This window comes from Aptenodytes patagonicus, chromosome 12 (assembly GCF_965638725.1).
Source record: "Aptenodytes patagonicus chromosome 12, bAptPat1.pri.cur, whole genome shotgun sequence".
In the NCBI taxonomy this organism is placed as follows: domain Eukaryota; kingdom Metazoa; phylum Chordata; class Aves; order Sphenisciformes; family Spheniscidae; genus Aptenodytes; species Aptenodytes patagonicus.
In genome coordinates this window covers 11,771,554-11,798,364 of record NC_134960.1, presented here as the reverse complement: position 1 = coordinate 11,798,364, position 26,811 = coordinate 11,771,554, and the positions used below count along the sequence as shown (strand labels likewise).

The following is a 26,811-nucleotide window of genomic DNA, read 5'->3' as shown; positions in this document are numbered from 1 at the left end:
ATTTTTCCTGGCATCACAGTTAAGCAGATAGGTCTATAATTGCCTGCTTCCTCCTGTCCCCTGCTTTTGAAGAGAGATGCTACCTTTGCCCTTTGCCCGTCTGCTGGTATCTCACCTGTCCCTCACAAGTTCACTAATGGCCAAGATAACGGGCTTCCCGAGTATCCAAGGATAAAATTTCTCAGGGACAGCTGATTAGGAAATATCACTCTTATCTACATACTTTCCAGCTTGTTCTGTCCCTGCTCGAAACTGAGCTCCTGCTCTGTCCCTGCTATTAATTGTTGGTCACTGTTGATGCTTTTGGGGAAGAGAAGAGCCAAAATAAGTGGTGAGCACTGAGGCATCACCCAGGAACATGCGTGCTCCCCGAGCAGCTGCAGATCGTCTCTTTCCTGCACTTTACAAGACTCTCATCGGCGAGTGGTGAAATCATATTTAGAGGAGCTAAATGAAAAGTCAGCAGTGTGCAGATGTTGATGAATCAAACCTTATAAGAACAATTAAGCTGTTTCTCCTCTGCGCCTGGAGCTCAGCCTCTTTCCACCTGCAAGGTGGGTTGTCTGTTGGGTGAAGCAGCTGCGGTGCTTTCCCAGCCCGGTTCTTTTTATAGACATGTGTGGCGCAAGGTTGCCTTCAAGTGAAAACAGAAAGGTACTGCAGGGAGGGGAGGATGAGAGCTACGGATATCGGGAGACTGAAGCAGATTTGGGAGCTGCGCTCCCAGCTAGAGCTGGGACACGCAGAGTTCAGAGCGTGAAGAGAGTCTGTGAATAAAAAAGACACAGGAACAAAAAAAACCCCCCACCAATAATTTGAGAAAATGTACATAACTTTGGTGATCCCAACTATAATCTGTGGCCTGTACAACCCACTGAGTTTAGAAAACAGTTTATACTCCTTTCCCACTGCTGTGTACAAAATCGAGCCGTGGCTTTGTGGGAAAAGTTAGTGTTGCCAAAAGGAGGCAAAGCTTCGCCTTCGAGAGTCAACACACAACGTGGTGGCTGTTCTCAGCCCTCCTCTGGTTAAGATCTCGGGGTTTTTCTTTAGTAGAAATAAGTTTTTACGTGCACTCATACTGACTGACACAAAGGGGAGAATGCAGCCTGCAGCGTGCAGGAGGATGAGCTTTGCCCTGTTTCCCAGCTGCAGGCCACTCTGCTTTTCTTTTACTGGAGAATTAAAAAAATCTGATGTCTTGGTGATAGGTAATTTTGGTCCATTTGGATTATTTTTCTCATTAGAAAATGCAACTAGCTTCATAATTAATGACACAAATGGTCTGAGTGTAACTTTCCTGAAAACAGCCTTCTTAAATTTTAATTTTTTACTAAAAAGGCTCTTGAAATAATCACTTAAAGCTTACTTAAAGTTAATATCAAGTTTCCACTGTTTCAGAGCCCATTGGCCATTTTTTGGTTGTTCTAAATTAATATTCTTCCTATTTTAAGTACTTGCACCTCCTCTGCTGTTATTCTCAGAGTTGTCTGAGAAATCTAGATACTGACAGGAGAAAGCTGTGTTCCTCTCCAGAAGTGAGGAGACCGAACTAGGAGTGTCATCAAACAAATTGAAAACCTGAAGCAAACACCTCCATGCGCTCTGTGTCCTCTCCCCATTCTCATCACGTCTGATACTGCCTCAGCAGTGGAAGGCAAAAGAGTGTAAAGGGTCATTTTGCTGTTGCTGCTACGGTTTCGGTCACATCCTTTGCTCTCCTCGATGCTCTAAAACTGCGTGGGAGAGAGCGTGGAAAATCTGGGGCTGGGGAACAACATTTTAGAGGTTGTGGGGACATATTAGACTTTTTAGATTCCTGCTGCTGCCTTTGTGTGGACAAGTCACGCTTGTTTCCTTCCTGTCATGGATGTGGCTGTGCCGGTACAGGGCAAGTTGGTGGCTGCTGGAGGGCTGTGCTGGGAGCAATGTTCACACAGAGGTTCAAGCAGAGAATTTAGCAAATATCTTTGTTTTAGTTGGATCAAAAGCAGCTACCAGCAAGAGAGGTAGGCAGAAAAGGGGCTGTTAGGGCAGAAGAGTTTAACAATAAAATACTGAATCCTGCAAACTATTCCCAAGTTCAGTTGAACCCCAGCGCTGATGCTGGGGTTTGTCTGGGATGCTAGAGGCCATAACTCTCCATCCCTAATCAAAATCTTTCATCTATTGTCTGTTTTGCTCCTGGTTGCAACTGCAGTCCAGACTGCCGTGTCCTTCAGGTTCACCTCTCAGTGCTGCTGTCTGTGAAAGGTGCTTTCCTCCCTCTTGCTGCAAGGTGGTGCTGCAGAATAGGGAAATGCGTCTCTGCGAGAGCCGCTGGGTCTCGGAGCCAGTGTGTGCAGTAGGCATTGCTGCTGGAGGACAGGGCCTTCCCTGCAAAGTCTGTGCTTATGGCTGTGAGCGGGTGCAGGAGCTGCTGGCAGCATGGGGGGACCTGCTGGGGCAGGGTGAAGGAGGGCTGGCGAGCCCTGACAATGCTGGGGTGGGCTGTGGGTTGCATCTAACCTGCACCGATTCTTCCTGCCCAGGGAAAACCGACTAACTGGCGATCCCTCCATCTCCTGCCTGCTCCGCAGATATGGGGGTGTCAGGGCAATACGGGTGGAAATTCCTTATCTGCCTATGCCATATTGCTGTGCCTTTTTCTGTGTCATGCACAGGAAGAGAAGGGCAGCTTTGGCTTGAGCATGGTGGGCTGGTATATAGCCGAGTGATTAAGACCACTGACATTATTACGCTTTAAATCAAGATGTTCATGACATGAATCCCAGTCCTGCCCTGGACTGATGTAGGTTGTAGTTACTTCCTTGCAGAAATCCTGTTTCACACTGTTGGGGCTGTTTGTAGTCAGACTTTCTGACTAACGTGCTCCGGTGAATCTAGTGGCAGCAGTTTAAGATATTACTGCTCCCAGTTCCCCGTCTTGTGTTCTTGTGGGACAGGACGAGCCACACTTCCAGTTCTCCAGCCCGATAGCTTGTTTTCTGGGGGGCAAACTGACCTTTGTCAATGGCTTGAGCTGATGAAACAAACTCCTCTCTGGAACTCCCAAAATGGAGGTGTGTGTCCCATGATGTGGGTTTTGCTCCAGGAGTGGTGACTGTCAGCAAGCCACAGCAAAATCCTTTGGGCATCTTAAACTGGTCTGCTGTGGTTGACCAGAGAATGTAGGTCAGAGCCCTAAATACAACCCTTGCACTACATGTGTTCTGGTTTTTGCCATACCTGTACACATTTACTTACACAGTTACACAACTTACCATACATTTATTCAGATTCTCAGGAGGAGACTTTATTACGTAAGAAAATGATGCATAGCACCTTTTTTGGGGTTTGTTTTTTTTTCCCCCCTTTTTTTTTCTGGCCAGACTTGGTTTTCTTTTGTGATTTATCTTAAAATTTATCAGGATTGAAATGCGAATTCAGAAAAGAAATCATGAGAAGGAATTATTATCTAAATGAAACTGTGTAATGTATCAAATACATATGAAAAACAAAGTAAGTATATAGAGGCCTGTTCTGCATGTAAAGCTGATGTATTAAGGTTATTTTTAAGTGGTGAGTTAAATTAAATGAGGTATTTTTCCTGGTCAGGGTCTTCAAGGTTTTAGTACTAGCAGAATGCATTCTGAAATACTTTTTCATGGCTAGAAGAGGAAAATAAACTTTCCTGCTTTTCAAGTCATTAATTAACACTTCAATGATAAAGTACCTCAATCAAACTGATTGAATAAATCAGAATGAACAATTCTGATTGTTTTTTCCATACTTTCAGTAAAAGTTATTTTCATCAAAAGCTTGCTGAGCTTTTCGACATGTTCTGGTCTGTGGCTTCCACCATTTCAGCAGTTTGACTTTCCTTTAAAATGCTGTCATCGTGTATGATTTGTGCAATTTTTCTCTATAGTGCAAAGGATTTCAACAAATTACAGTATAAGTTTGATTCTATTTCTAATGTAATTTAAAATGTATGTAGGTGAAATGAAAAAATAAAATTTAATAAGAAAAAGTTAATGTTTATCTACACTGAGAGCACCCACTGGCTGTCTATATATAACCCTGCAGGTTGCTTTTAGGCTGACACTGGTTTTTTTGATGGCATTGGCTTTGTCTGGGTACGATGTCTTATTTTCTATTCTCATCCTCATGACATTTATTCCTAAAGCACATGTCCCTAAGAGTTGTTGTGAGGGGCTTGGACTTTTTTCCTCAGAGGCTACATGAGACTGCTTCCAAATACCAGCTGGAGGTGTTTCCCCAGCACAGAGAGCTGAATCCTTGCGTGGGGAGACAGCCTGGCCTGGGGCACCAGGCACTGCTCTTAGAATAAGCCTGTAGTCAATTTTGCAAACTTAGGTGTCCTACTTGGCCTTCAGCTGCTGCTCCAGAAGGCCACTGGGTGGGTGTCTTGGATAACCTAGCACATATCAGCTGGCTCCTGACACCTGTATTTTGGCAACAGACCCCTTCCATCTCACACTAGACGTTGCTGTTGTTCTGCTGCATGCTCTTGAGCAAGTCACTTCTCACTGCTCCTTTCATCCTTTGCTGTGGCTGTTTTGAGCGTCATCTCCTTGGTCCACGGACTCTTGTACCATGTGTTTACCTGGATCTGAGGAGGAGTAACGAGTAATAATCATGTGGCCGAACTGCAGCAGGTCTGACAGGTCCAGCTGGCCGTGCACGTGCACAGCAGGCTCCCGGTGTGCACAGGGCACAGGTCGGGGACCATGCGGGGGCAGCTTGCCCAGAACTCATGCCCGTTTGAAGCTGGGGCTGTCCAAAATCTGGAAATTGAGTAGGGCAATGTAAGGGATGCGCAGAGGGGACCAGAAAATTGGTGGATGGGTGCAGAAATAGCAGGGTGCAGGAATAGCAGGGGATGTGGCGGTAGCGGACACAAAGTTATCAGTGTTTTGGCTTTCCCTTCCCTTCCTGCTGGACAAGCACATCCCTTTGCTCTTGGGGCAGAGTTTTCAGGGACCAGAGCAGCCTCCCTTCTGTGCTACGCTGTGTGCACAGGCTAAGCCTCATTAGCAGCTCATCAGTAGTACTCTTCCCTTTTTAATTACATTTTTTTAAACTTCTTGAGCCTTCTACACAGCCGGCAGAGTCAGCAGAGAGGTAATGTCTCTGGAGTAATTTCTTTACTCTCTGTGCCTTCCACGTCTGCCCGGTCTCTCCTTGCAGAAGATGTACCTCCTCAGGGAAGGGACGAGTTGAGTTTGCCTCTTGCCGTCCACCCACAGTGAGCAATTTCTGCCATCAGCTCCACTCTCTTGAAACTCCTTTAAGAGGAAATTGTGGTGCAGCTAAGGGTTCCCTCCCATTTGCCTTCGCTTCTTTCCATATCTTCTCTGTTCCTTCCCTTTCTTTTTTGACTATTGTTACACTTTCCCTTCTGTTTGTTATTTCCCTCTCTGTTCCTTTCTTCTTCATTTATTCTCTCTCCTTACTCCCCCTTTCTCTTCCTTTCTCTCTCTCTCTTGCTGCCGGATATTATGAGCAGTGACAGCAGCCGCTGGGAGCTGGAATCCAGGGAGATAACAGCATTGCCATGAGAATCAGTCTGCGCAGCTACAATTAGCCCTGCTGATATCTTTCACCTGGACAGAGCTGCCTTATCATTGCTACTTCTTGGAAAATGAAGGGTCACAGATACTGATCGCAGATAGCATGACTCTGGCATTTCCCTCTGGTTTTCACGTTACTGGAATCCCTTTTTGGCTCCCTTCTCTGTACGATTAGTTTTGCATCTCTCTTGTTCAGCTGTGCTGCTGTCAGATGGAAAGCAGGCACCAAAGCTTTCCAACAGTTGTATGGCTGAAACAGAGACCCCGGATAAATTCACCTGGTGTGAGCGACGGCACACGTCCATGAATCCTGGATGTTTCTGAAGTTCAAAGCCAGAAATAAAATAACGCGTCAGTGCCCCAGGGCCTCTTTATGGTAAATCGTTGCCCTGTCTTTGGAAACTATTGAGAAGGGTGCAAGGCAGAGCCAGCTGGGCTTGTTAATGTTGGGCTGATCCACCCACCCTTCTCCTGGCGGATTGCGCAGTTCCCGAGTAGCAATGTGAAGATATTGGCAAATGCTCCAACAGCCTTTTTTCCACCATGGATGGGCTTTAGCAACTGTTTCTTGAGTCTGGAGACAGCGGGGTTGTCCTTTGTAGCCTTTGGTTTGGTGGCAAGTCCACCTACCTGATAGAGACCAAAGCACTTAAAGACAGCTAATCCAGTCCCTGCTTTGCATCCCTCCTTTCTTCTGATATCTTTCTTTCTATTGGCCCTATAAATACAGCTCTGCAACAGGAATAAACCCTGATTCCTTACCTTTCTGGGGCTTGAAAGCTTCTGAACTGCAGGACAAGCTTAGCAGCAGGGCCACACGTAGCAGAGGTGGCCTTCTTACTTGCGTGTCTTCTTTTTCTTTTGCTTTTCAATACCTTAGGGACACAGTTGCAGTTGTTAAGAGATCTGTCAGGTTGCAGTTGAATACTAGGTATAGAGATACTGAAATTAAACTAACGGCACTTGGTCATAATTGGAAGAGAAAACCTAGACTTGCAGGGAATTGGTGCCTCACTGACTGTTTTATAAAGCCAGCCTTTGGGACAGGTGCGGGGATTACTATTAATGTATTTTCTCTCTCTTTTTCCCTCTCTGTCTGGTTTTGCTTCAGATCCGCACCATTTGCAGCTAGTATAGGGTGGGAATCAGCATGGTCCTATGGGTAAGAACTGATGTTTCTATGTCTTTATTTTTCCTTCTCCACCTTTTCCTCCTGATCTGGTTGGACTCTAAGTCATAGAATCACAGAATGGTTTGGGTTGGAAGGGACCTTTAAAGGTCATCTAGTCCAACCCCCCCCACAATGAGCAGGGTCCTTTTTTGCCATTTTCTTATGAACTCAGGACAAGGGTATTGCAGTCTCTGTTTGGGCCTGTTGTACTATTACTGCCAGTAGCAGCATGTTAGCTAATTGCACATTCTGCTACTGTAACCTGTGAGCTGATGCCGTGGATATCACAGACCCCACTGGCTCTGTCCGCTACCAGATTGCTCAGTAACATACATCCAGTTGAGACGCACCACATCAACATGCTTATGTTTTGGCCAGCGGGAGCACACCGTTCGGAGCCAGCTTTATGCTTTTGCAGTGACTTTGGCGGGTTGTGAGATTGCAATCAGAATTATTTCTGATTTATCCAATACCAGATACCATACTGGGGGCACCAGCCCTCGTGTCACGTGGCTGCAGAGTTGCCAGTCCCATATGAGGATCCCTGAGACTGGCCCCGCTGTATTTCTGCTGGAGGAGTAAGCTGCGTTTGTGGGTGTGTGTGTCATAGAGCGTATTAGAGCCAGGGTTGCGTAAGTGTTACTACGGGTGTACCACGGTGCAGCTACACCCACAGCACTGCAGTCACAGCCAGGGGACAACCTTGGATCCTGCAGCTGCTGCGAGAGCGTGTGGCTTCTGCCGGTTACAGCCCTAAGGACAGACTGTGCTCACTGCAACAAATGTACCTCATGCGGTCTGCACGCAGGGACGAGGGCTGGGGGGAGTCTGCTGAATTAAACTAGTGTGTGCCTTTTATGTAGCCGTTCTTCCAGCAACGCTGAGCCTCGCTCTGTGGTTGCTGCATTCAGGCTGCTGGGCACATGCCGTGCCTGTTGCAGATGAGCCACCTCTCAGGTTATTCCCTCCCTTCCTGATGATGTTGCTCCAAAGCAATCCCTCAGTGGTAGTACCTGGTTTATAATGGCTTGGCAGATTTTATGGCCCCTGAAGCATTTTAAGTTCGCTCATTTTCTCATCATTGCAAAGTTTGGAAAATACTCGCGGTTTTCTTTCAAAGATAAGGATGGGTGTTGCTCTGGGGTCTGGGGTTTCTTTTTCCTATGAAGTTTAGGTTTTCCATTGCAGCCTCTGCCCTCCCTGTACTGTCTGTGCCTTGTGCTGGTAGAGAATGTGATCCTCCTGTTAGCTGCCCACCATCCCCTCGAACCCTTAGTACCGACAGAAGAAAACATAGGTGAATCGCCAGAGGAATGTGAATCCAATAAGTTGCGACATTTGTATGTTTATCTGACCTTCAATGTTTACAAATTTGGCTGGCAGTCTCATGAGAGAGGGTTTGACCAACTTATTGGTCAATTGGACCTTAATGCTCTTCTTGTTTCTGGTCAGTCTGGCAATACTGTAAGAACGGCTTGTTCCAAGCAAGCTCCTAAATGAGTTTATGTGCTTAAATGGCATCGTCGCATATTCTCAGTACTGTTCCTGGTCCTCTTTTTTTACTCCACCCCTTCAAGTTTTTGACTTCCAAGCCATTGCTTAGAATAACTGCTGTATTTTCTCAAATAAATGGTATCCCCCTGCTACTGTCTTCATTGGGAGGGTATAGGTGGTCTTTTCTCCTTTGAAGAGAGGGCCTGACCACTTTTCCAGGCTGTACTAAAGCTGTGCTACGTGATCAACAGAAGGAAAGGGAGAGGCCATTATGTCTAGGATGGCCAGAATTCAAGCAGTATGGTATATAATGTCATAAAGCCTAGTAAACTTTATTTCAGGTTTTTAAAAGCAGCATTTAAGTCTTATCTTTGTCATATTTAAAAGTGTCTCCTACAATTCTGGATGCTGTTCAAAGTCACTATGGATTGCCTGCTCTTCCACGGTTTGCAAATGGTCTGTGCTTAGGGAGTGCTGAAAAAAAACCCCGTGCCACAGATCCAGGCATTTCTGAATGTGGGATGTTTGAGAACAGATTCTTTTCAGCATCATCTATTTTCTGATTTTGTGAAGACTATTCCTGATATGATTATTCCATATGCTTATGCAGTCAGGAAAGCTTCAGTGATTCCCAGCTCCAGCAGGAGCCTAATCCTAATGTCCTACTATTATCAAGAAGATGTTTTACTAGAGGCTTTGGTGAACCCAAGATTGGGCCTTTAATTATTATCCAAGACTCATTCCCCGGTCCTAGATCGTCGGCTGTGGCCGGCTTTCACTAGTCCATGTAATGCAGATAGCCACAACATACATCTCCTCTTCCAGGAATCTGCGGAGTCAGCTGGCTGCCGCCGTGGGCTGCCCGGACCCTCAGGAGCCCTTTCTTGCTGCAGAGCAGTTTCAGCTTCCCTGGGCATCCTCTGCCCCCTCCAAGGCATCCTGGCTGCTTTAACTCCCTCTTTCTGTACAGGCCAAAATGCTTTTGCTGGGCTTCTGCAGACTCATCATCGGCTAGTGTTAACTTTTGGACCAGCAAGTGTAGGTGGTAGATCCGAGGGGAAAACACGTAATTTCTGTGATCCTGTTCAGAAGTATCTTGTGCAGTGAGTTAACACTGAGCACCCAGGTAGACACTATTTCATTTTCTGCATGTGGAGGCAAAGGACAATGTTCCCTTCTATAGATGGAAACTCTTTTTGGCCAGGCCTCTCTCCTGAGATATATGGATCAGTAGCCCTGAGGTTGGGACTTGCTGACAGCCAGGAGCTACCGCAATTATAAATAATAATATTTTCAAGAAGGCTTCAAGCACGTGCACCACACCCCTCTGCAAACTGATTTCGTAGTGGCTTGATTTCACGTCAGTTTAACAAAATGCTGAATGTGCATAGTTCCTCTTCATTTTATCTTAAAATAGGACATCTAAATAAGGCGCTCTGTAGGCCTTTCCCAGTCTCTCCTGGCTGTCAGCTTTCACTGAGCTTCCCCACACCTCCCACTGCATTTTTCTCCAGGGTAGGAAGAGACTCTGCAATGTAAGTGGGATTATTCATGGGTGACAAATGTAGCCCGGTGTTGATTGTGGGATAGAGAAAAGCAGATACAAACTGCAGAAAATTTGAGAAATGGAACTGGGGTTTATAGAGGGGATTACGTGCCATAATGTCTTAGATAGCGGAGGGCTGATCCTGTGCTGTGTTAAAATGCAGCCTGGTTGTAGCCTTCCCATTAGCTTGTGTTTCCAATGACACCAGGGAAGCTGGCGCTGTCTGTGCCACGGCGGCATTTTGTTCTTGTGCCATGTAAGCCGAACTAGGCTCAATTTCAACCCTATTTGAGGTTCCTGTTCGGAACCACGTGTCAGACCTGATCTCTGCAGTGTCATCAGAGCCACCGAGATGCACGGCAGCGTGGTCCAGCATGCTCGCTGCAGTGGCACTGCCCCTAGGGCACTACTTTCCAGCAGCGGAGGAATACCCTTAAAAAAAGTTATATCCCCATCTATGTGGAGAACCTCACAGCAGACTCTCCAAAGGCGGCTTCTTATTTTAAAAGAATTTCTAAATAAACTCCAAGCCACATTTTTATAAGGGAGGATGGTATTTGCAGAAAAGGTCAAGGCTATAACAGTCGGCATCCTCGGAGATAGGAATTCTCAGCCCCTGCAGCTTCCCATAATTTGTCATGTCTTTAAACCCTCAAGTCCCCATTTTACATTCCCGATCAAGAAAGACATGAGGTTTTGATTTCAAAATGAAATGCTCCACTGGCTGGGATGTTTTTCCCTAAAGAAAATGTACAGAAACAAAAATTGTTAGGATTTCACTAATTATATGGTTATGCTTAGCCCCGACCCTGTGCCAGGACCTGTTAGTGCTGGGACCGCAGGAACAGACTGGGAGGGACCTTGCGAGGCATCAGTGGAGCTCCTGCCTCCGGGGAGGTCCAGCTGCACCCCCTTGCATCCCCTCGCCACGATTCAATTTTGGTTGGTCACAGGGCAGGTGACTGTGATGGGTCTGGGAGGTGCAGGCTGCTCGGCGTTGCTCAAGGCTTGAGATCTGCTGTATTTGTCGCTGGGGAAGCATGCAGCGATTTCTGACTTTAGCAGGTGTGAGAGAAGCCTTTCCTGCGAGAGTCTGCAAGGAGAGCATGGAAACATGAACATAACTAGCAGTGAAAACTGAGTGGGATTTGTGTTTCTGGTGAGGTGTCAGGAAATAGCTTTAAAAATGCACTGCTGAGAGGCTTCCCAGCAAGCTTTAACTATTCCCTCACTTGGAAAGATCACTGCGATGAATTCATCAGGCGTGACGCAGCAGAGAGCTGCTCTGGAGCTGCCTTGGCTCTCCTGGCATCTCCAGGCGTGGGCTCAGGGAGGAGAGTGAAGGGCAGTACCTAGGAACCAGTAAAGATGAACACAGAAGCACTGGCAGTAGGTTTGACTCAGCTCACTACGTGGGCTGACATATGTAAATTGCCACATACATTTGTAAATGTTTTGGTATGCCTGAGCAAGCCAATATCTGGAATTAATTTTGTTCTTTTGGGAGGCTAGACAGGGAGCCCATAGGAGAATAAATCCAAATGGACCACATGTATGAATCTTGGTGGGATTTGTTCAATTGGATGAGACCTGCGTATGGACGTGCATTTGCAATTTGAATTGCCTTGATTTGGTTTTCCTTATCTCACTTGTAAAGTGACTGAGACCAAATTGAACTAAGATCACTCCAATCAAGATCACTTGAAGCAGACTTGTATGCTTGTATTAAACATATTTTAAGTTATACACTTCTCAAGAGTTGTGCAAAGCAGAATCCCTGCTCTGCAGTCTGTTTTAGGGCTTCTTTTTCTCTCTGTGCTTCTGTACTTTTTAATGTCAGCATTCTGTTACTTACTGTGCTATTTTGTGAGATGTGATGCCCTAAGGGAAGGTAAGGTTCACTTCTCCATCACTGACGTCTAGCCACTTTTTGGAGCAGAATGCAGTCTCACCACTTTACGCATCAGGAGATGAAAAATAACTTTTCTAGTTGAAATTGCAAGGAGGATGGTAGGGGGCAGAATGCAGTTACCTTAGCTGCGTCACAGCCACTGTGTGGACCAGCTCCTGCAAAAAAATGCAGTGGGATCTTTAATGCCAACGAGTGGTCTGACACCAGCAGAAGCTATTCCTTGGCTGTAGCCTGACTGCAGATTGGTCTGAGATCACATCCCACCAAACTGTCACATCTCTGCTGGCAAAATGGACTTTCCTGTTGGTGTTTGATGACAGCCCATGGCAGGATTATAGAGAGCTGTTGCACCTAACGGAAAAGAAACGCTACAGGTCCTAGATTGCCGCAAATCACATTTAGGCTTGTGAAGCCCATCTCATCCAAAGGCTTCAACTGGATTAGTTATTTTTAAACCCCACAGAAGGAGTGTTAAAAATGTGCTTTTTCATGCAAGCAGCCTTAAAAAAAAAAATCCGTGTTTTATGTTCTGAGGTGCTTTCTCATAATTTCCCCATCCCCTTGCTGCCTACACCCCGACACTGTATGAAAATTACTTCGGAGACAACACAAAGTGCTGTTTCTGCAGCTTGCTTTTTGTAAATCTTAGGATTTTGCTTTTCTCCTTTGCTGCAATTCCAGTAAGCATTTAAGATTTTGATACCTCATCATTGCTGGGATGGTGATGGAGTGATCCAAGAGAGAATTACAGCTACTGTACGTGCCTGTTACATTCCTGTACAGAGCCACCGGCTAGTACTTATTGATAGATTATTTAATAGTGGACAGTGGAGAGCCAAATGGATGTCCTCTGTTTTTAAGGTAAAACTTTGAAGGGGTAACTCTTGATATTACATGACCTGACTGGGTTTTTTATACATGCAGGACAAATCTTGTCAGCTATTACAGCTTTCAGAAAGTGTTGCTGTTGTATTTGTTAATGGGTCTGGCTGAAATCCAGCGCTTAGGGCTTTGGCCCCATGCTGGGGGCTGCTGATGCCTTGCCCACAGGCGGGTGCTGAGCTCAGCCAAGATCCCCTGTCCCAGCCCTTATGGGATGCCGAGTTGCACCTATAGCCAACCTGGTTGAGCACAGCATGGTGCCACTGCCATCTCCTAAGGGAATTTTCTAAACCGAGATCATCAGGGCAGCGAGAAGAGGAAACCCGTAAGCACCTGCATCCCCTTACTCCCTTCCTAACCTGAATACAGACTAATTTAAAGCAGATGAGGTAGCTCCGACACACTGCAGTGAACCCAATCCCCAGATCCTGCTAAGGAAAAAACCTCCCAAAATTAAGAGGCTTTGTCTGAGCCTGGGAAGGACAGGAGCTTCTGCTCCCTGTGTTGTTCATCCTCTAGTTTGTTCTGTGTCTCCCTTTCTGCCCTCAAACCAAGCTGCCAGGTCACAGCTAAGCAGCCAACAATTCTCCCTCCCCGGGGGGAATGACACACCAGTGACGAGGTCTCTGCCCCTGCGCTGGCTCTCCCCGGTAGACAGAGAGGAAGGGTTGGCTCTGTCCCCACGTCCTACCCCAGCCAGGGCACCTCTGCCGCGCTGGCATAAGGGACGAGCAGACCGATTACCTCTGCCCCCCTCGGCTGAAGCTGCTGGCCCTGCTTCAGAGGGCTTTTCTTACCCCTTATTGCAGCAGCTGAAATTCCAGCTAGACAAACCCAGCCACAGACTTACTCAAAACATTTATTAGTGTTTAAGGAAAATAATAGTGTGAAAGGTACAGAGCTTTGTCTAAAGCCATATGCATTTTCTTTTTTACAAGCTTATTTGGCTGCAAATTCTACACGAGATAAAACTAGTATGTTTTTCTCCCAGAGATTTGGAATTAAGGACAGTTTGTCTTTTTTTTTTTTTTTTTTCCCTTTTCTTTTTTTCCTTTCAGTTCAGCACTTTAAGTTAGGACAGCATTTTCCAGGGTTTACTGCTACCTTTTTCCAGTAGGCATTTTGCTTCTCCCAGTATTTTCATTCCAGAACAAGGCTCATTCCAGATGCAAAGCGTAAAGGAAACATTCATACCTTGGCTTTTAAGCTAAACCTCCTTCATGAACAGCAAGTTCATAAGGAATGTTAATTGAAGCATCATACAGTATCTAAATGGACTTTTTTTTTCTTTTTTATAAAGAATTAAGGCTATGTAGATGTCACAATAAAATAATCTCAGGTAAAACGCACCCTATTTGTTAGATATGAAAGAAGGTTTAACAATAAATAAATGATTTATGCTGTCAATAACATTATGGAACTGTATAAAACTATATTTACGCAGCTTTAAACATAAAAAAACCATACTAGTGGCATGAATATATACAACACAGGTCGTAACGTACATTTAAATTATCATAGCCAGCAGTGTTCTTTTTTAAATGGAGACACTATAATAAATAGAAATGTTAAATATTTACAATAATAGCATATGTGGAATCAGTAGATGAACACATAAAATCTTCACACACAGAGGAAAAAAAGTTATGCCTTATACAAAAATCCCTCCCACCCACAGCTTGCTCTACCCCCCCCCCCCCCCCCCCCAATTTTCATTGACTAAACAAGGGGCATATACAGTTATCCCCACAGAACGAATGAATACAAATAAAACTGTATGCATGCTGAGGTGATATGTTGACTGAGACATTCAAGGATGTAAATCTATATGTTTGGTTCCCTTTGATGAATCAGACCTCTAATGAGAGAGGGATCTTATTTAGTTCAATGCAAGAACATTATGTTGGTACCGAGTTGTTGTTTCTGTTCTGCATGTGTTTTCTTTTTTTTTTTTTGCTAAAACGCTCGGATTGTCTTTTTGGTTTGAGCTTGTTCTTCATGGTGGCTATATGCCACCAAGGGGGAGAGGACGCTCACAGGAAACCCATGGAGGCACGCTAGAAACCTCCTTATGGTACCACCAGCAGCCACTTAGTTTTTGGAGCAGAGGAGTTGGTCATCAGAGGCAGGCCCGAACCAACCTTGGGAAGCTCCTCCATGGGACAGCCTGGGTGCCCCATCCGTGGGAGAGCTGTGCTACAACCCAACGGGGCAGCTGGAACTCTCACTGCCAGGAGCTCGGCTCCTCAGGTCAGCATGGTCTTTGCCGCTACAGTACCTGGCCCGATCCCACCTCTTTCCAATTAAGTCGAATGAAAGTTTTGTCACAGAACTTAGCTAAAATCAGGCAGGATCAAGGTCATGTCTTTAAACAAAGACCTGGTGATCAGAGAGACACACCTTTTCAACTTAATGGTCCTCTCTTGCTTCCTACGTGGCTTCTATTAAAAGCAATGCCTATAACTTCTGCGGGTGGATACATGCATTAAACCCTGAATATAGCTATTAGGAGCTGTGTTCACTTAGCAGTAACTAAAATCTGAGTTGGAAATTGTAGCCAAATTCCAACACCCTCTACTGTTTATACAGCTCCTTCCCACCATGCGACAAGACGTACGTTAGTTCACTGGGTACGTTCTGTCTCTACTGAACTGCCTTCCTGCCCCCACAGCTTTCCTCCCAAACTTTCTAAATGAGAAGGCTCAAATTCCTGGTGTGATTCCCACTTTCTAAGAAAACTTGCTTTTTCTCCAGAGGAAGCTGAAGAGCTCACCCTTCTGTCCCCGTAGATGCTGTAACCTCCATTTCCAGTACAATATCTGGGGATATAGGATTGCAGATCTGCAACCTGAGAATTACAATTGCATAGGGGGTAGGAGAGATGTGTCCAAACACCTCATTCACACTTAAAACTGCTTAGAGACAATAAGCTCTTGACACTCTTCATCTTTAGTAACTCATTCTGCAGAGATTGGTGGTCATTATCTGCATGACAATTAAAAAAACCCAAGTCAATCCTCTCTCCTTATCTTTGGCATTTGGATAAACCACAGCTGATAGGCAGGTTAGAGTGGGGCTCCACATCCCAGCAAACCACACCATGCTACTGCTAAGGAGAGACAGATTTCTGATGGGCCTTCAATGCGGCCCTACGGAAGGACTAAGTATATGGGGTCCTTCGCTGTCTGAGCCTACGCCCATCCTTTTAAGCTTGGGCTGTCCATAAGGGTGGAGGACCTGTATCACTGAGTGGGCAGGTGTAAGCAGAGAATATGCACAGGGTTTTTAGAGGTCCACGAGTATACTCCTGGGGGTCCTCCATACTGTGCAAGTCTTAACAGTCACATTGCCTTGTCTGGAAGCTGACTGCTTGCCTTCGATACGCTGAAGTGACTGGATTAACAAGTGTCAAGTTATGCAGTGGTTAAAAAACAAACAGGGGGCACTTAAACTAGGCAGCATCACCCAGATGGGAACAATGGCTCAGAAGTTAGTTAAGAGAAAGCGGTGGAGCTCCAGACCGCACAGTTCCCGTGTGAGAGGCAGGGTAGCTATTTCATTAGAGAGTGTCACATAGACAGCCTTGAGCTCTTGCGTTCTCAGCCACAAGCAGAAACCAAATCCCCCTGGAATTCAGCCATCTGCTCTAAGGCTGCGCCCTAAACCTTCAGAGGTGCTAAGCCACAAGCAGCCACATGCAATCTGGCAAAGCCCTCTTGGAACCTTCTCCCCAGCCAAGGGGACCAAGAAAAAAAACAACCCCCCAAAACAACCCAACAACCCCCAAACAAGATCCTAAATTTCAGCTGATGTCCTTTTCATAAAAAAGGGGAAAAGAATTTAGTCAGAGACATTTTGCCACGTTTGGTGGCTGCTCAAGTGTCGAGTTTGCTGGATCAATAACCCATTGCCACTGCTCTCCCTTTGCTACTATATACACTGTTGCTGAGGTCCATATATATCTTGCAATGCCCTGTGCTTGACCTCTGAATGGGAAATGCTTTGGAATGTCCATAGACGGGAAGATGGGACTCAACGGAGGAGATTTCCAGTGGAGGGGGAGGATGGGGGGGAACGGGGAGTTGGTGCCTTTTTTCACCTCCGGATGTCAGAGAAGTCGGACAGTTCATCTGCCCGGTCCATGATCCCATGTGCCCCTTTGGGACCATGGCCCCCAGCTTTCACCCGGGCATGGGCGTTCAAGTGGCCCTTAGTACCTCTCTCTCCCTTAGATGCTCGCGAGCTCTCCCTGTGGTCGGAGTCGGAGTGGGCCAGTATGTCCCCGCGGCCAGCAGCGGCTTTGCCGGCTTCACCTGGCTTCTTCTCAGGACCCAGGATGGCATCACCATGCACAGCCGAGGTGCAGAAGCTTAGGATGGAGCAGAGACTTCCCCAGTTCTGTTCGCACTGGGCCTGGACGCTTCTCGTTATTGCCCTTTTCACCTCCTCGCCACAGGTGAGCAGGATATTCACGAGGTCAACATACGGCCTAGAGGTAAAGGAAACAGTGAGAGGAGAGTCAAAAAATATACAAGGGTTATCTATCAGTAAACAAGTGTAATGGCCTCTCCACCTTACCCTCCCTTGTGCACAGCACAGTTCAGTAGCGTTAGCGCCCTGCTGCTCACTGACTCGGCAGCCTTGTAGAGCCATTCTGCACCTTATGTTTATTATGCAATATAGTATATTCTAATCGGCCGTATCACCGTAAGAAATGCACGTGATGGCATCCTGTCAAACGAAGCTTCACTCAGGTGCTGGATCTGCCTTGATTGTTCCCCCACCGGAGATGCTCTGGGAGAACTATAATGTCCACCAGAGGAATATATGAGGTCTACACGCTTGGCAAATGGGGCTGTCAAATGGAAGAACTGCTATCTTACACCTTCTGCCTCTATCTCTTTCCATGCCCCTTCATCTTTATTAGTCAGGATATGCGGCAAAGGAAACCTGCTCACGTCCAGAGCCATCGACTTCATCAAACAGCTTGCTATCTCCAGGTAAACGGCTGGTACAGAGCATACACAGACTAGTGTCTGCGAGAGGGAGGCATTTCCTCCCCTCTGCGAAGAGCAACAGATACTTAACTAGAGGTTCTCTGGCTCTTCTCATCATCTTTAGCTTTCCCTGAAGCACCAGGTGTTGATCTCCACCACAAGCAAGATCTTATCTGGATTCAGGATCCAACTGCACAGAGCTCAGACACATGGAAATCCACTTTGGTGACACTGTTTCTTTCCACACCGAGTTTTTTTTTTTTCTTCATTTCTTTACAGAGTTGAGGACAGCTTTCAGTATATACCTTTTCCCAGCCAAACAAAGACTCCAAATGAGCCATGGCCAAACCCCATTTCTGCTTCCCACCCATCCCTCTGTGCCTCCACAGCACAACACAGCCCGAGCGCAGGCACTTTGGCTTCCTCAGCCACAGGTCACCGAGTGCAGCGATTTTAAAATAGTTGCGGTCACAAGTTTTGTGGGTCAATATTGATGTTGTCTATTGACACAACCGCTCAGCTGCTAGCAGGCCCAGAAGGACGTGCTTAAAAGTCTTCCACGGTAGGAACCATCCACAGTGCAAGTGGAGAACTGCCTGGGGTCAGCAGTTGTGGTTGTATGGGGTGGTGGGGGTGCACCGTCTGGGCACACCATCCACCAGCTCTGGTGGCTGTGGACAAGCCTAAATCTCTTCCCATGAACTAACTCAGAAGAGACGAGGAAAACCAACAGATTATGATCAGTGTCTGACACTACCCTGATTCTACTTTGCCCAACTGCTTTAACTCATTTTGAATGACTAATCTTGGAGAGCCACCTATTCCCCTGTCTCAAAATATTTCCCATGTTTGGATTGTTTCTGCCGTTTAAAAAAAAATTACTTGGAATGCAGCAGTGACCGATCTGCCAGGGCCTGTCACCACCTCCACCATAGCAAATCGGCCTGACCCCCCACCCCACCGCAGCTGACTCAGGGGGAGACTTCACCGCCCCGATCGCGTTCCTCAACACTCATCGGGAGAAAACAGTCAGAATAAAATAGTCAGAGAACAAGTCTGAGAACAGCCACTTGCTTCTCTGCTCTTAGTTTTTGTTTTAAACGTGAAATAGAAGATGAGAGAGAACTGAGCACATCACATACAAAGTGATCCAGCAGAAGGAGGGGGGGGAAGGGGGGAAAAAGATAAATCAGTTGTTGAAATTGGGCATAACCTTTACAAAAGTCTTTGTAAGAAGAACGTTGCTGGTATGACTAAAAAGTGGCTCAGCTTCCAAATATTTCAGGTATTCAGAGTCTGCCAGAGCCCTGCGGATTAATACTGGCCCATTTCTCCTTCACTGTTTTACTTTCTGCATTTCAGCTGGCCTGACCATAGTACCTGAACTGAGCACAAGGCTGCAAGTCAGCAGACGTGATTTTATTTCCAGCTCTGCCACACTTGCCTATTGATCTTGAACAAGTTCCGTAGTTCAAAAGCTTCAGGGATGGCCTCTAAATTTAGGGGAGGGGAGGAGGCTGGCTGGCTTCTATTTGGGGAGTCCTGCATAGGAAAGCTAAGCTCCAGCTCCACGAGATGCTGAAAATGAAGTGTAGGAAGCTTTAAATGAGATCGTGCAAATTATGGGTGTTCAGCTGAATGATCCATCTCTTCTCAGAGAACCCCCCAGTCAAGCTCCCCAGAAATAAGCAGCTGCCTTTAGGCATTCCTGCTTTAGCCTGTTTGTAAAACAAGATAACTTACTTCTCTTTGGACAGGCCTTTGACTTTCATAGTTCTTCTCATCTCCAAATGATGGGGGGTTAACTGGTACCAAGTACCCAATTTATAGCCTACTAACACAGCCTGAGCAGTGCCCACAGAGCGGTGCTGCTGTGCAGGACAGAGCCCCGATTCCCCTCTCCCCCAGGCAGCGGGATGCTGCCCTTCGCCCTGGGCACAGCCAGCAGCCCTGCCAAGGCCGAGATCTGCCACCAGCCATGCCTTTGATCCCAGCCTCAGGAACGTCCACGGTAAGGGCCTTGCTTTCAGGCCACCACGTTCAGCTCGTACAAACCACAGCAAACGATTCTGCATTTGAGAGTAAACTGGCATCAAAGCATCCCTCTGCAACTGCAGCTTAAGGATTAGGGGGGTGGTTTTCAACCAGAAAGTAAGGGAATCGAGGCACAGAGACTGATGAAAATGCAAGGCTAAAAGTCCAGAAGAAATGATTCTGGAGAAAAAAAAAGTATCTGTCATGATCGCTGTGATTCGGGGTTTCTGTGCTGATATCCGCTAGGGATAAGAAGGCATAGACGGGTGGTAGGAAGATGCTCTAAGGTAAGCCTGCTGCCAGGCTGTGGCTCAGCCCGCTTGTTTGGGAGTGAGATGTTCACCTGCAAGAAAAACAGGCTCCAATTTTTGCATCTGTGCATAAAGAGTTGGTACAAACAGCTTGTGCCTGGTTTGTTGCTGTCATGTAGCAGCTTTGATCAATTCCAAATAGGATTCGTGCCTGCCATTCCTCAGAGGGCAGCTGTGTTCCCAGCCAGAGGGGTGAACTCCTCAAAATCTGACTTGTGCCTTCATTTTGTACTCCTCCATGTTTTATTAAAAAGCATCTGAGATTAATAAGGAATAAGATGAATGGGAGATTACCTGGGGGACTGCAGCTCTTTCAGGGACAATTAACTACAAGATATTTGAAAGTATGTATTTAAAGAAGAAATTATCATCTTACTGACAACTTTGCACAGACTTTCTTCCCCCTTCTTCTCTAGCTGTCATCTTTAACAAGATACTGGGGTCAGGAACGGTGCCTTTGAGCTCAGAAAGCACACAGACATTGTGAGATGCCTCTGGAAACAGCAGACACTGACATTGTATTTGCTAAAGGACCAAAGAGGCAGCCAGATCCAACTTCAACCCATTTCATTCCTGTCCACAGTCACATGTAGCCCTTTGTAAACAAACCAGTCTTCAAGGGCCCCTGCGAAGAAAGCATTACCTTGGTCTTGTACATGGGAAAACAAGACGTGCATAAGGCCAGAAGGAGGTGAAACAGCTCTTGGGCAGATGCACAGCCCATTGGCACCATCGTGCTCCTGGAAGGAGCTCCCACGCCTCTGACTGCACTAGCATGGAGGCACTTACTCATGCTGCAGCAGGTCTTTGAAGTGAATCATCTCCACAATGACCTGAACGTTCTCCTTGGCAGCGGAGCAGAGGTCATGCTTCAGGTAGCACTCCCGCTGTAACTGGAACACCATCTCTTTAATGGCAGGGCACTTACGGCTGATGCAGCTGAATTTATGTCTCAAGGCATGAGCCTTACACTTCAGAGCGTCTTTAATGAAGGATTTTCCCTGAGAAGAAAAGAAATGGAGTAGGTCTGTATTTTTGTCCATTAAGCACAGCAGCTGATTTATGCCCAGCTAGCTGCTCCTCTGTAGGACAACGTCAAGGGTTATTAGATTGCTAAGGGTACCACTTAATGGCTTTTCCCCCCCCTCTTCTCTTTGTTTCTCTGCCCTTAAAGATTATGCCAAGGTACCTGGCCTTGCTATTCCAGTGGAGCTGAACACACAGGGCTTCCTCACTGGTATTTTGAGGTTTCCTCTACCCCAACAGCTGAATGCCCAACAAGGGAAAGGGCAAAAGCAAGCACCTTGAAATAATTCAATGCTTGAGTTACTGGCTTTGTTCGCTTCTGGGGTGTCAGCACAGCAGGTTCACACAAAGGAGAGGGCATCCTGCCATGGCTGAGGTCCCCAGGACCACAACCAGATACCCATTCAGTAACTGCAAATTAGGTTTTTTAAATTTTGAAATTAGTTTGCAAACTCATAGACATGCATGCACTGTCTATATGCACCTGCCCCATTCCCCATCTGTCAGTATTTTCCTCTACTACCACTTCCTCAGAGAGGGACTCAAATCAGCGCTAATAATAATCCTACAGTGTCTCAATGTCTGTTTGCAACAAGAAATTCAAAGTGAGATTAAAAAAAAAAAATCAAATCAAGAAACTAAAAAAGTAAGTTGCAGGAAAGCTGCTTTAGCAGCATGTCTTTAACCACTGTTCGCGATTCCTTCATTCAATTGCTTAGTGGGCATCAAAACCATCCCTTCCTTTTCTCTTTGCTATCTGATACTATAGCCGCCATACACAGTGCGTGTGTTGCAGTCTGACAGCTCTGCTCTGACTCCCTTTACTTTGCTGAGCAATAGGTGTGTGGAAGCGTCCTGCACTGCCTCCATCTCTTCATTAGCTTCAGATTATTTTACACAAGTGCTTCATGAAGACCAAATTCTTGTTAACCTTTATCCAAAGAGTACACTGGCACAGCTCCACTGACATTAACTAAGATCCACCCAGACCTGCAAGCAGATTTTGTCCCCAAATTGTTTCAAGCCAGAAGTGTTTCTTGCTGATCAAAGAATTGCTTCAGTCATCATCCCCTTCTATTCCCTATACCAAAGGCACTTACTTGCCCTTCCCTTCAGTAACAAACATGCACAGCACATTAGGCAAGTAAGGATAAAAAAAGAATTCTTATGCAAACCAAACCTGACATCAATTCTTAGGTTTCAGAGAGAGGGAAGGAGAGCAGAAAGCAGAGAACAGAAAATGGCCAATGTTAGTCTTGTCATTTAATGCAGCCTGAAATAACTGTAGATAATACAGGGATGAGCCATGAAAAGCCATGTCATAGCAGAGGCTAAAGTCACCTCTATATTAAATAAAGCTCCAGGGGCTTAATACTCCTGCACTGCAATGGAGACAGCCTGGATGTGAAATTGGCTGTATTTGATTGGCAATATCTGGGGAGTAGGCATCGATGGCTATGCTCAGCCTTCGTGCGCACATTTCCCTCCCCTTCCATCAGGGCTTACTTCTTTGGTCAACTTTATTCACTGACAGAATATTGTGCAAAAATAAACGAGTGTTTTCTGGAAGCCACTTAGAAATTAAGTTGAAGGTTTTCAGGTACCCACAGAAGAAACAATTCCCATTTTAATGGCTAGCCAGACCCTTTGTATGTCCTTGAGAATTTGAGCCTAAAACTCCAGCACTTCTAAAGTGTTTCCTACTGGGTGGTCCCACCATCCCTCATGGAATGGGCCAGATCCTGAAAACAGCTCTACTTTATACCATGTTTTTAACAGTGCCACGAGGCTGGTGCTTTTAGTCAAGTTATACTGTAAACTGCACGGTCAAGCCAAATGCTGCTGGCCCGTCGTAATGTTCTCTTCCCTCCACACTGAAATGGGAGAATAGGTTTACAAGACATAGTAACAGGATGTCTCAATGATGCATAAATGGTCTGGGGAGAAAATGAAGGAGACAAACTTAATACCGCATACCATGCAAGTAATGTATTTTAACAGCAGTGCTTGAACCAAAGACTTATTTGAATACAGCAGCTTTAGGAGGCTGCCTGTACTGGTTGTGTGCAAGTCTTGAGAACCAGCTTTAAATAACTGCACAGTGGAAAATATTTTGATATGTCTAAACGAACTGGGTGCCCAAGTTGCATTTCAGAATCAGCTTTGAACAAACATGGTGTAGAAGCTTAAGGCGCTTAGTGTTTCTGAAAACCATGTTCAGCTACTTTAGTGTTCTGACTTTCTGAGGAGGAAGCGATCACAGAGAGCTGTAGCTAGAGACAGCCTGTCTCCTGGTACAGGTTGCACACCACTGCTCTGTTATTCTTGGGTCTTGATTCTGGGCCCTTCAACAGAAAAATTCTTATTGAAGCTGGTCGTGTGCAAAAGTAGATTTGCTCCATAATGGTAACTTTTTTTCCCAAAGATGTGTTAAAGAACTAAAATACATGCCACGTGTATATTGGAAGCAAGCAGATATGTAGGACATTTCACTGTTACCTGGGCATCAAATTTTCCAGCGTTGTGCAGGAATGTCATGCAGATCTCGTGTAAGCCTCGGATCTCGCAAGAATTGTTTTCAAAGCATTCAAACACTCCACATCCCACATCGCCAGCATTAACCAGGCAGTGCTGGATTTCAGCTAAAATGAGCATTGATTACAGTTAATTTGAAGAACTGTTCATAGAAGCTGGTGGTGGGTAGGGTGGAGAGGGAAAGAGTTATTTTGCCAACATCATCAGTTCAAAACAAAAAACACATGTGACAACAGTTATTGTACCCACAGCATGCCCACTTTTTGCAGAAATTAGGCCAAAACTTGGGTGTATTATGTTATGAAAGTGATATCCAAGAAGTAAATGCCAAATCCACTATGCTTACGTCAAGCTATTTCACTTGAGAACTGTCTAATACTTTTGCATTCCTCAGGAGCAAAGGACAGGCATGATTTTTGCTGTCTGGCTTATACAAAGTCCCCCATCAAATTCAAGTACCAAAACGAGAAGCCCAGGACCCAGCCAGCTAAAATTTCTCATTTCTGGTACTTTGAGCTAGTTTCTGGTGATTTAGCACAATGGTTTTTTACAGACCACTGGGTTTCCCCTCATGACGTCTACGAAGTTAATGGCAAAACTCCCACTGATAAATAAAGTCTTTTGCACTGTGTTGCATAAAGCTGCAACTATGTCCTCACCTATACAGAAATCAATTGAAAATATATGTATTTATATATGCAGTACATAAAATAGATCTACTGGAGCTAGCCGTTACATACGTATTTGTTCTGCCCTTTCAGGTGTTATGCAATACTGTAGAAAAATGCTGTCTAATACTCACTTACCAAAAAAACCCCAAAAATCTAATTCTTAACAAGACAGCTTCTGGTCCTTTAAAAAAAAAAAAAAAAAAAAAAAAAAAGGATGTAGTAGTACTGCCAGAGGGAAGGTGGTTGCTGAAAAAGCCTGGGGATAAAGTTAAACAGGGGCAGCTTTTAGACCAGAACTGAGGATGCTAAGAATTCCTGTACTCTGTGCCCTACTGGTACCTTTAATTAAAGCTCGCCCTTGGGAGCCAGCCTAATCCCCCTCCGAACCGCAGCATGTTTCAGACATCCCCAGCCCCCCCCTTTGCCGTGCGGTCCATTTGCAAGTCTTTACAGCAACTTTCGGTCTAATTTCAACCCGCTGCAAGGCAGAGAGAGGAGCCGCGGATGTAAATGCGGAGCCTGACGGAGTTCACATGAACACCCCCCCCCCCCCCAGCTCAAAACCAAATCACTGCCGCTGCCTTCCCGCGCCGCCCCCCCCCCCCCCGCCGCCCCTTCTACCTGCCCCGAAGTGCATCTGGGGGTGGGACACGGGAGCCCCCGGGGTCGGCTCCTGGGGTTGTCTCAGCCACACGCGAAAAGCTGTGCAAATACACAGGCACCGGGCGGGGGGGGGGGGGGGGGGGGCGGGGGGAATGGAGCTCTTTGTGGAGCGCTGCAGAGCGCGGAGCTGGGCTTTTTTGGGGCCGGGAGCTCAGCTGTAGTGCTTGTGTTGGCATCCGGATGCAAACCCTTTGCCGGATCACATGTCCTGGCTCCAGCGTGCTGAGAACTGCACAGTGCCGTGATTCACATGTGGCAGTCCCTAATGGGCATTCGTGCATTCCTGCTCGTGTGTGTTTAAACACGTCTCGCAGCACTGAGAGTGTTTAAAAGAAAAAAAAAAAAAGGGAAAAAAGGAGAAAGGGGGGGGGAGGGGGGGGAAGGGAAGCGTCTGGATCCCGCGCTCTCTCTTTGCACGGCTGGGAAGCGATCCAGCAAAGTGCACGCCTCAGCTCTCTCTTTCTAGGCAGATAATACCCGGGGGAGGGAGCGCAGGGGGCGGGAGAGGAGGAGAGAAACCCCCGGTCCGTTGCATCATTGCACGGCTCCCTATGGAGGAGGCAAAGCACCAGTCATTTCCAGCCGCTTCCCCTTCCCTCCCGTCCCGTCCCTCCCCCCCCCCCCGTCGACCCGGTTTCAAACGCTGCGCCAAGAAACTTTCTCCTCCCCAGCTCCAGCCCAGCATCCCCGCGGCAGGCAGCATCCCCCGGGCCGGGCCGGGCGCCGCTCCGCTGGGCTCCCCGCCGACCCCGGCCCCGCTCCCGCCGGCGCGGGGTCGTTCGGCACCGACTTTGTGTCCGGCGCGGCCGCAGAGGCGCTTCGCCCGGAGTGCTGCCGCGGCTGTTGCAAGGGCAACACGTGCTTGGCAAAGCCGGGCTTTAAAGGTAATTAGGAGCGAGCTCTTATTTCCTCTGATGATTTATGCCTGACAGTCGGACACCGAAATAAAACGCCTGTCATAACTCAACGCGGCTATTTCCCCGACGCTCCAGAAGCAGCGGGGGGGGGGACGGGACGGGGACACACACGACACGACACACACCACCTTTGCACACACACCCCCCCCCGCCCCGCTGTACCTGTGTTCTGCAGGGACAGGCGCCCCTTCTGCTGCGGGGTCCTGTCCTGCGGCCCCTCCGGCGGGTGGGTGGCCTCAGTGCCCGCCGCCGCCCGGGCGCTGGCGAGCAGCAGGGCCAGGGCCAGCAGCTTGCCGCGGAGCTCCGCGCACATGGTCGCGCCTTCCCCCCGCCGCCGCCGCCGCCGCCGCGTCCTCCCCCGCGGGGTGCCGCACCCGGGCCCAGCGCGCTCCTCGCCGCGGCCCCGCGAACCGCATGTGCCCGGCGCGGCGGCGAGCGCGGAGTGGCGGCGGCGGCGCCGGAGGGTGCCTCAAATATCCCCGCCGAGCCCCGGTGTCACTCGCATGAGGGAGCCGAGCAGGTGTCGCTCCGCGCCGCGGCCAATGGCAGCCGCCGCCCCGCTCCGACCGCCCGCCGGGGGCCGGCCCTGCCCCGCCGGCAGGTTGCAGCCTCCCGCCTCCCCCGGCCGCTCCCCCCACCCCCCCCACCCCCGCGCCGCGGGGGATGGGCGTGCGGGGGGCAGCGGGCAGGGACTGCACCCCCGGCGGCGGGGAGGGGGGGTGCGAAGGTGCCTCCCCCCGGCGGTATGGGCGGAGGGGGTGAAAAAAAGAAAAAAAGGTGAAAAAGCGGGATTTTGACAGGCGCACTGCTTTGGAGGGAGGGAGGCAGCACCCAGCGGCTGGTCCCCGCCGCAGCCGCGGGGCCGGGAAGGCAACTTCGGGCCGCTCCAGGCGCCGCCGCTGCCCTAGCGCGGGGAGCAGCGGGGCAGCGCGGGGGCAGCGGGGGTGCCCGTGCCCGGAGCCGGCTGCCCGCGCCGGCCGTCCTGCGGCACTGACGCCTCATTGCAAGACTTGATGAAAAAGAAAAAAAAAAATCCCTCTCCGAAGCAGCTATTGCACTGACTTTCTTGGAAATCC

General features: G+C 47.6%; 2 protein-coding genes across 4 annotated transcripts in view; one reads left to right on the top strand and one right to left on the bottom strand.

Annotated features, from left to right (window-relative positions):
* The window catches only part of BNIP1 (BCL2 interacting protein 1), a 178,459-nt gene that overhangs the window by 47,169 nt on the left and 104,479 nt on the right, over nt 1-26,811 (top strand). The window lies entirely within an intron of this gene.
* Nucleotides 14,306-26,048, bottom strand: STC2 (stanniocalcin 2). Its single transcript, XM_076350386.1, has 4 exons — nt 25,898-26,048; nt 23,449-23,591; nt 20,713-20,924; nt 14,306-17,070 (listed from the first exon to the last, which is right to left on the bottom strand). The coding sequence occupies exons 1-4, from the start codon at nt 26,046-26,048 to the stop codon at nt 16,677-16,679; spliced, it is 900 nt and encodes a 299-aa protein (XP_076206501.1). The 3' UTR covers nt 14,306-16,676.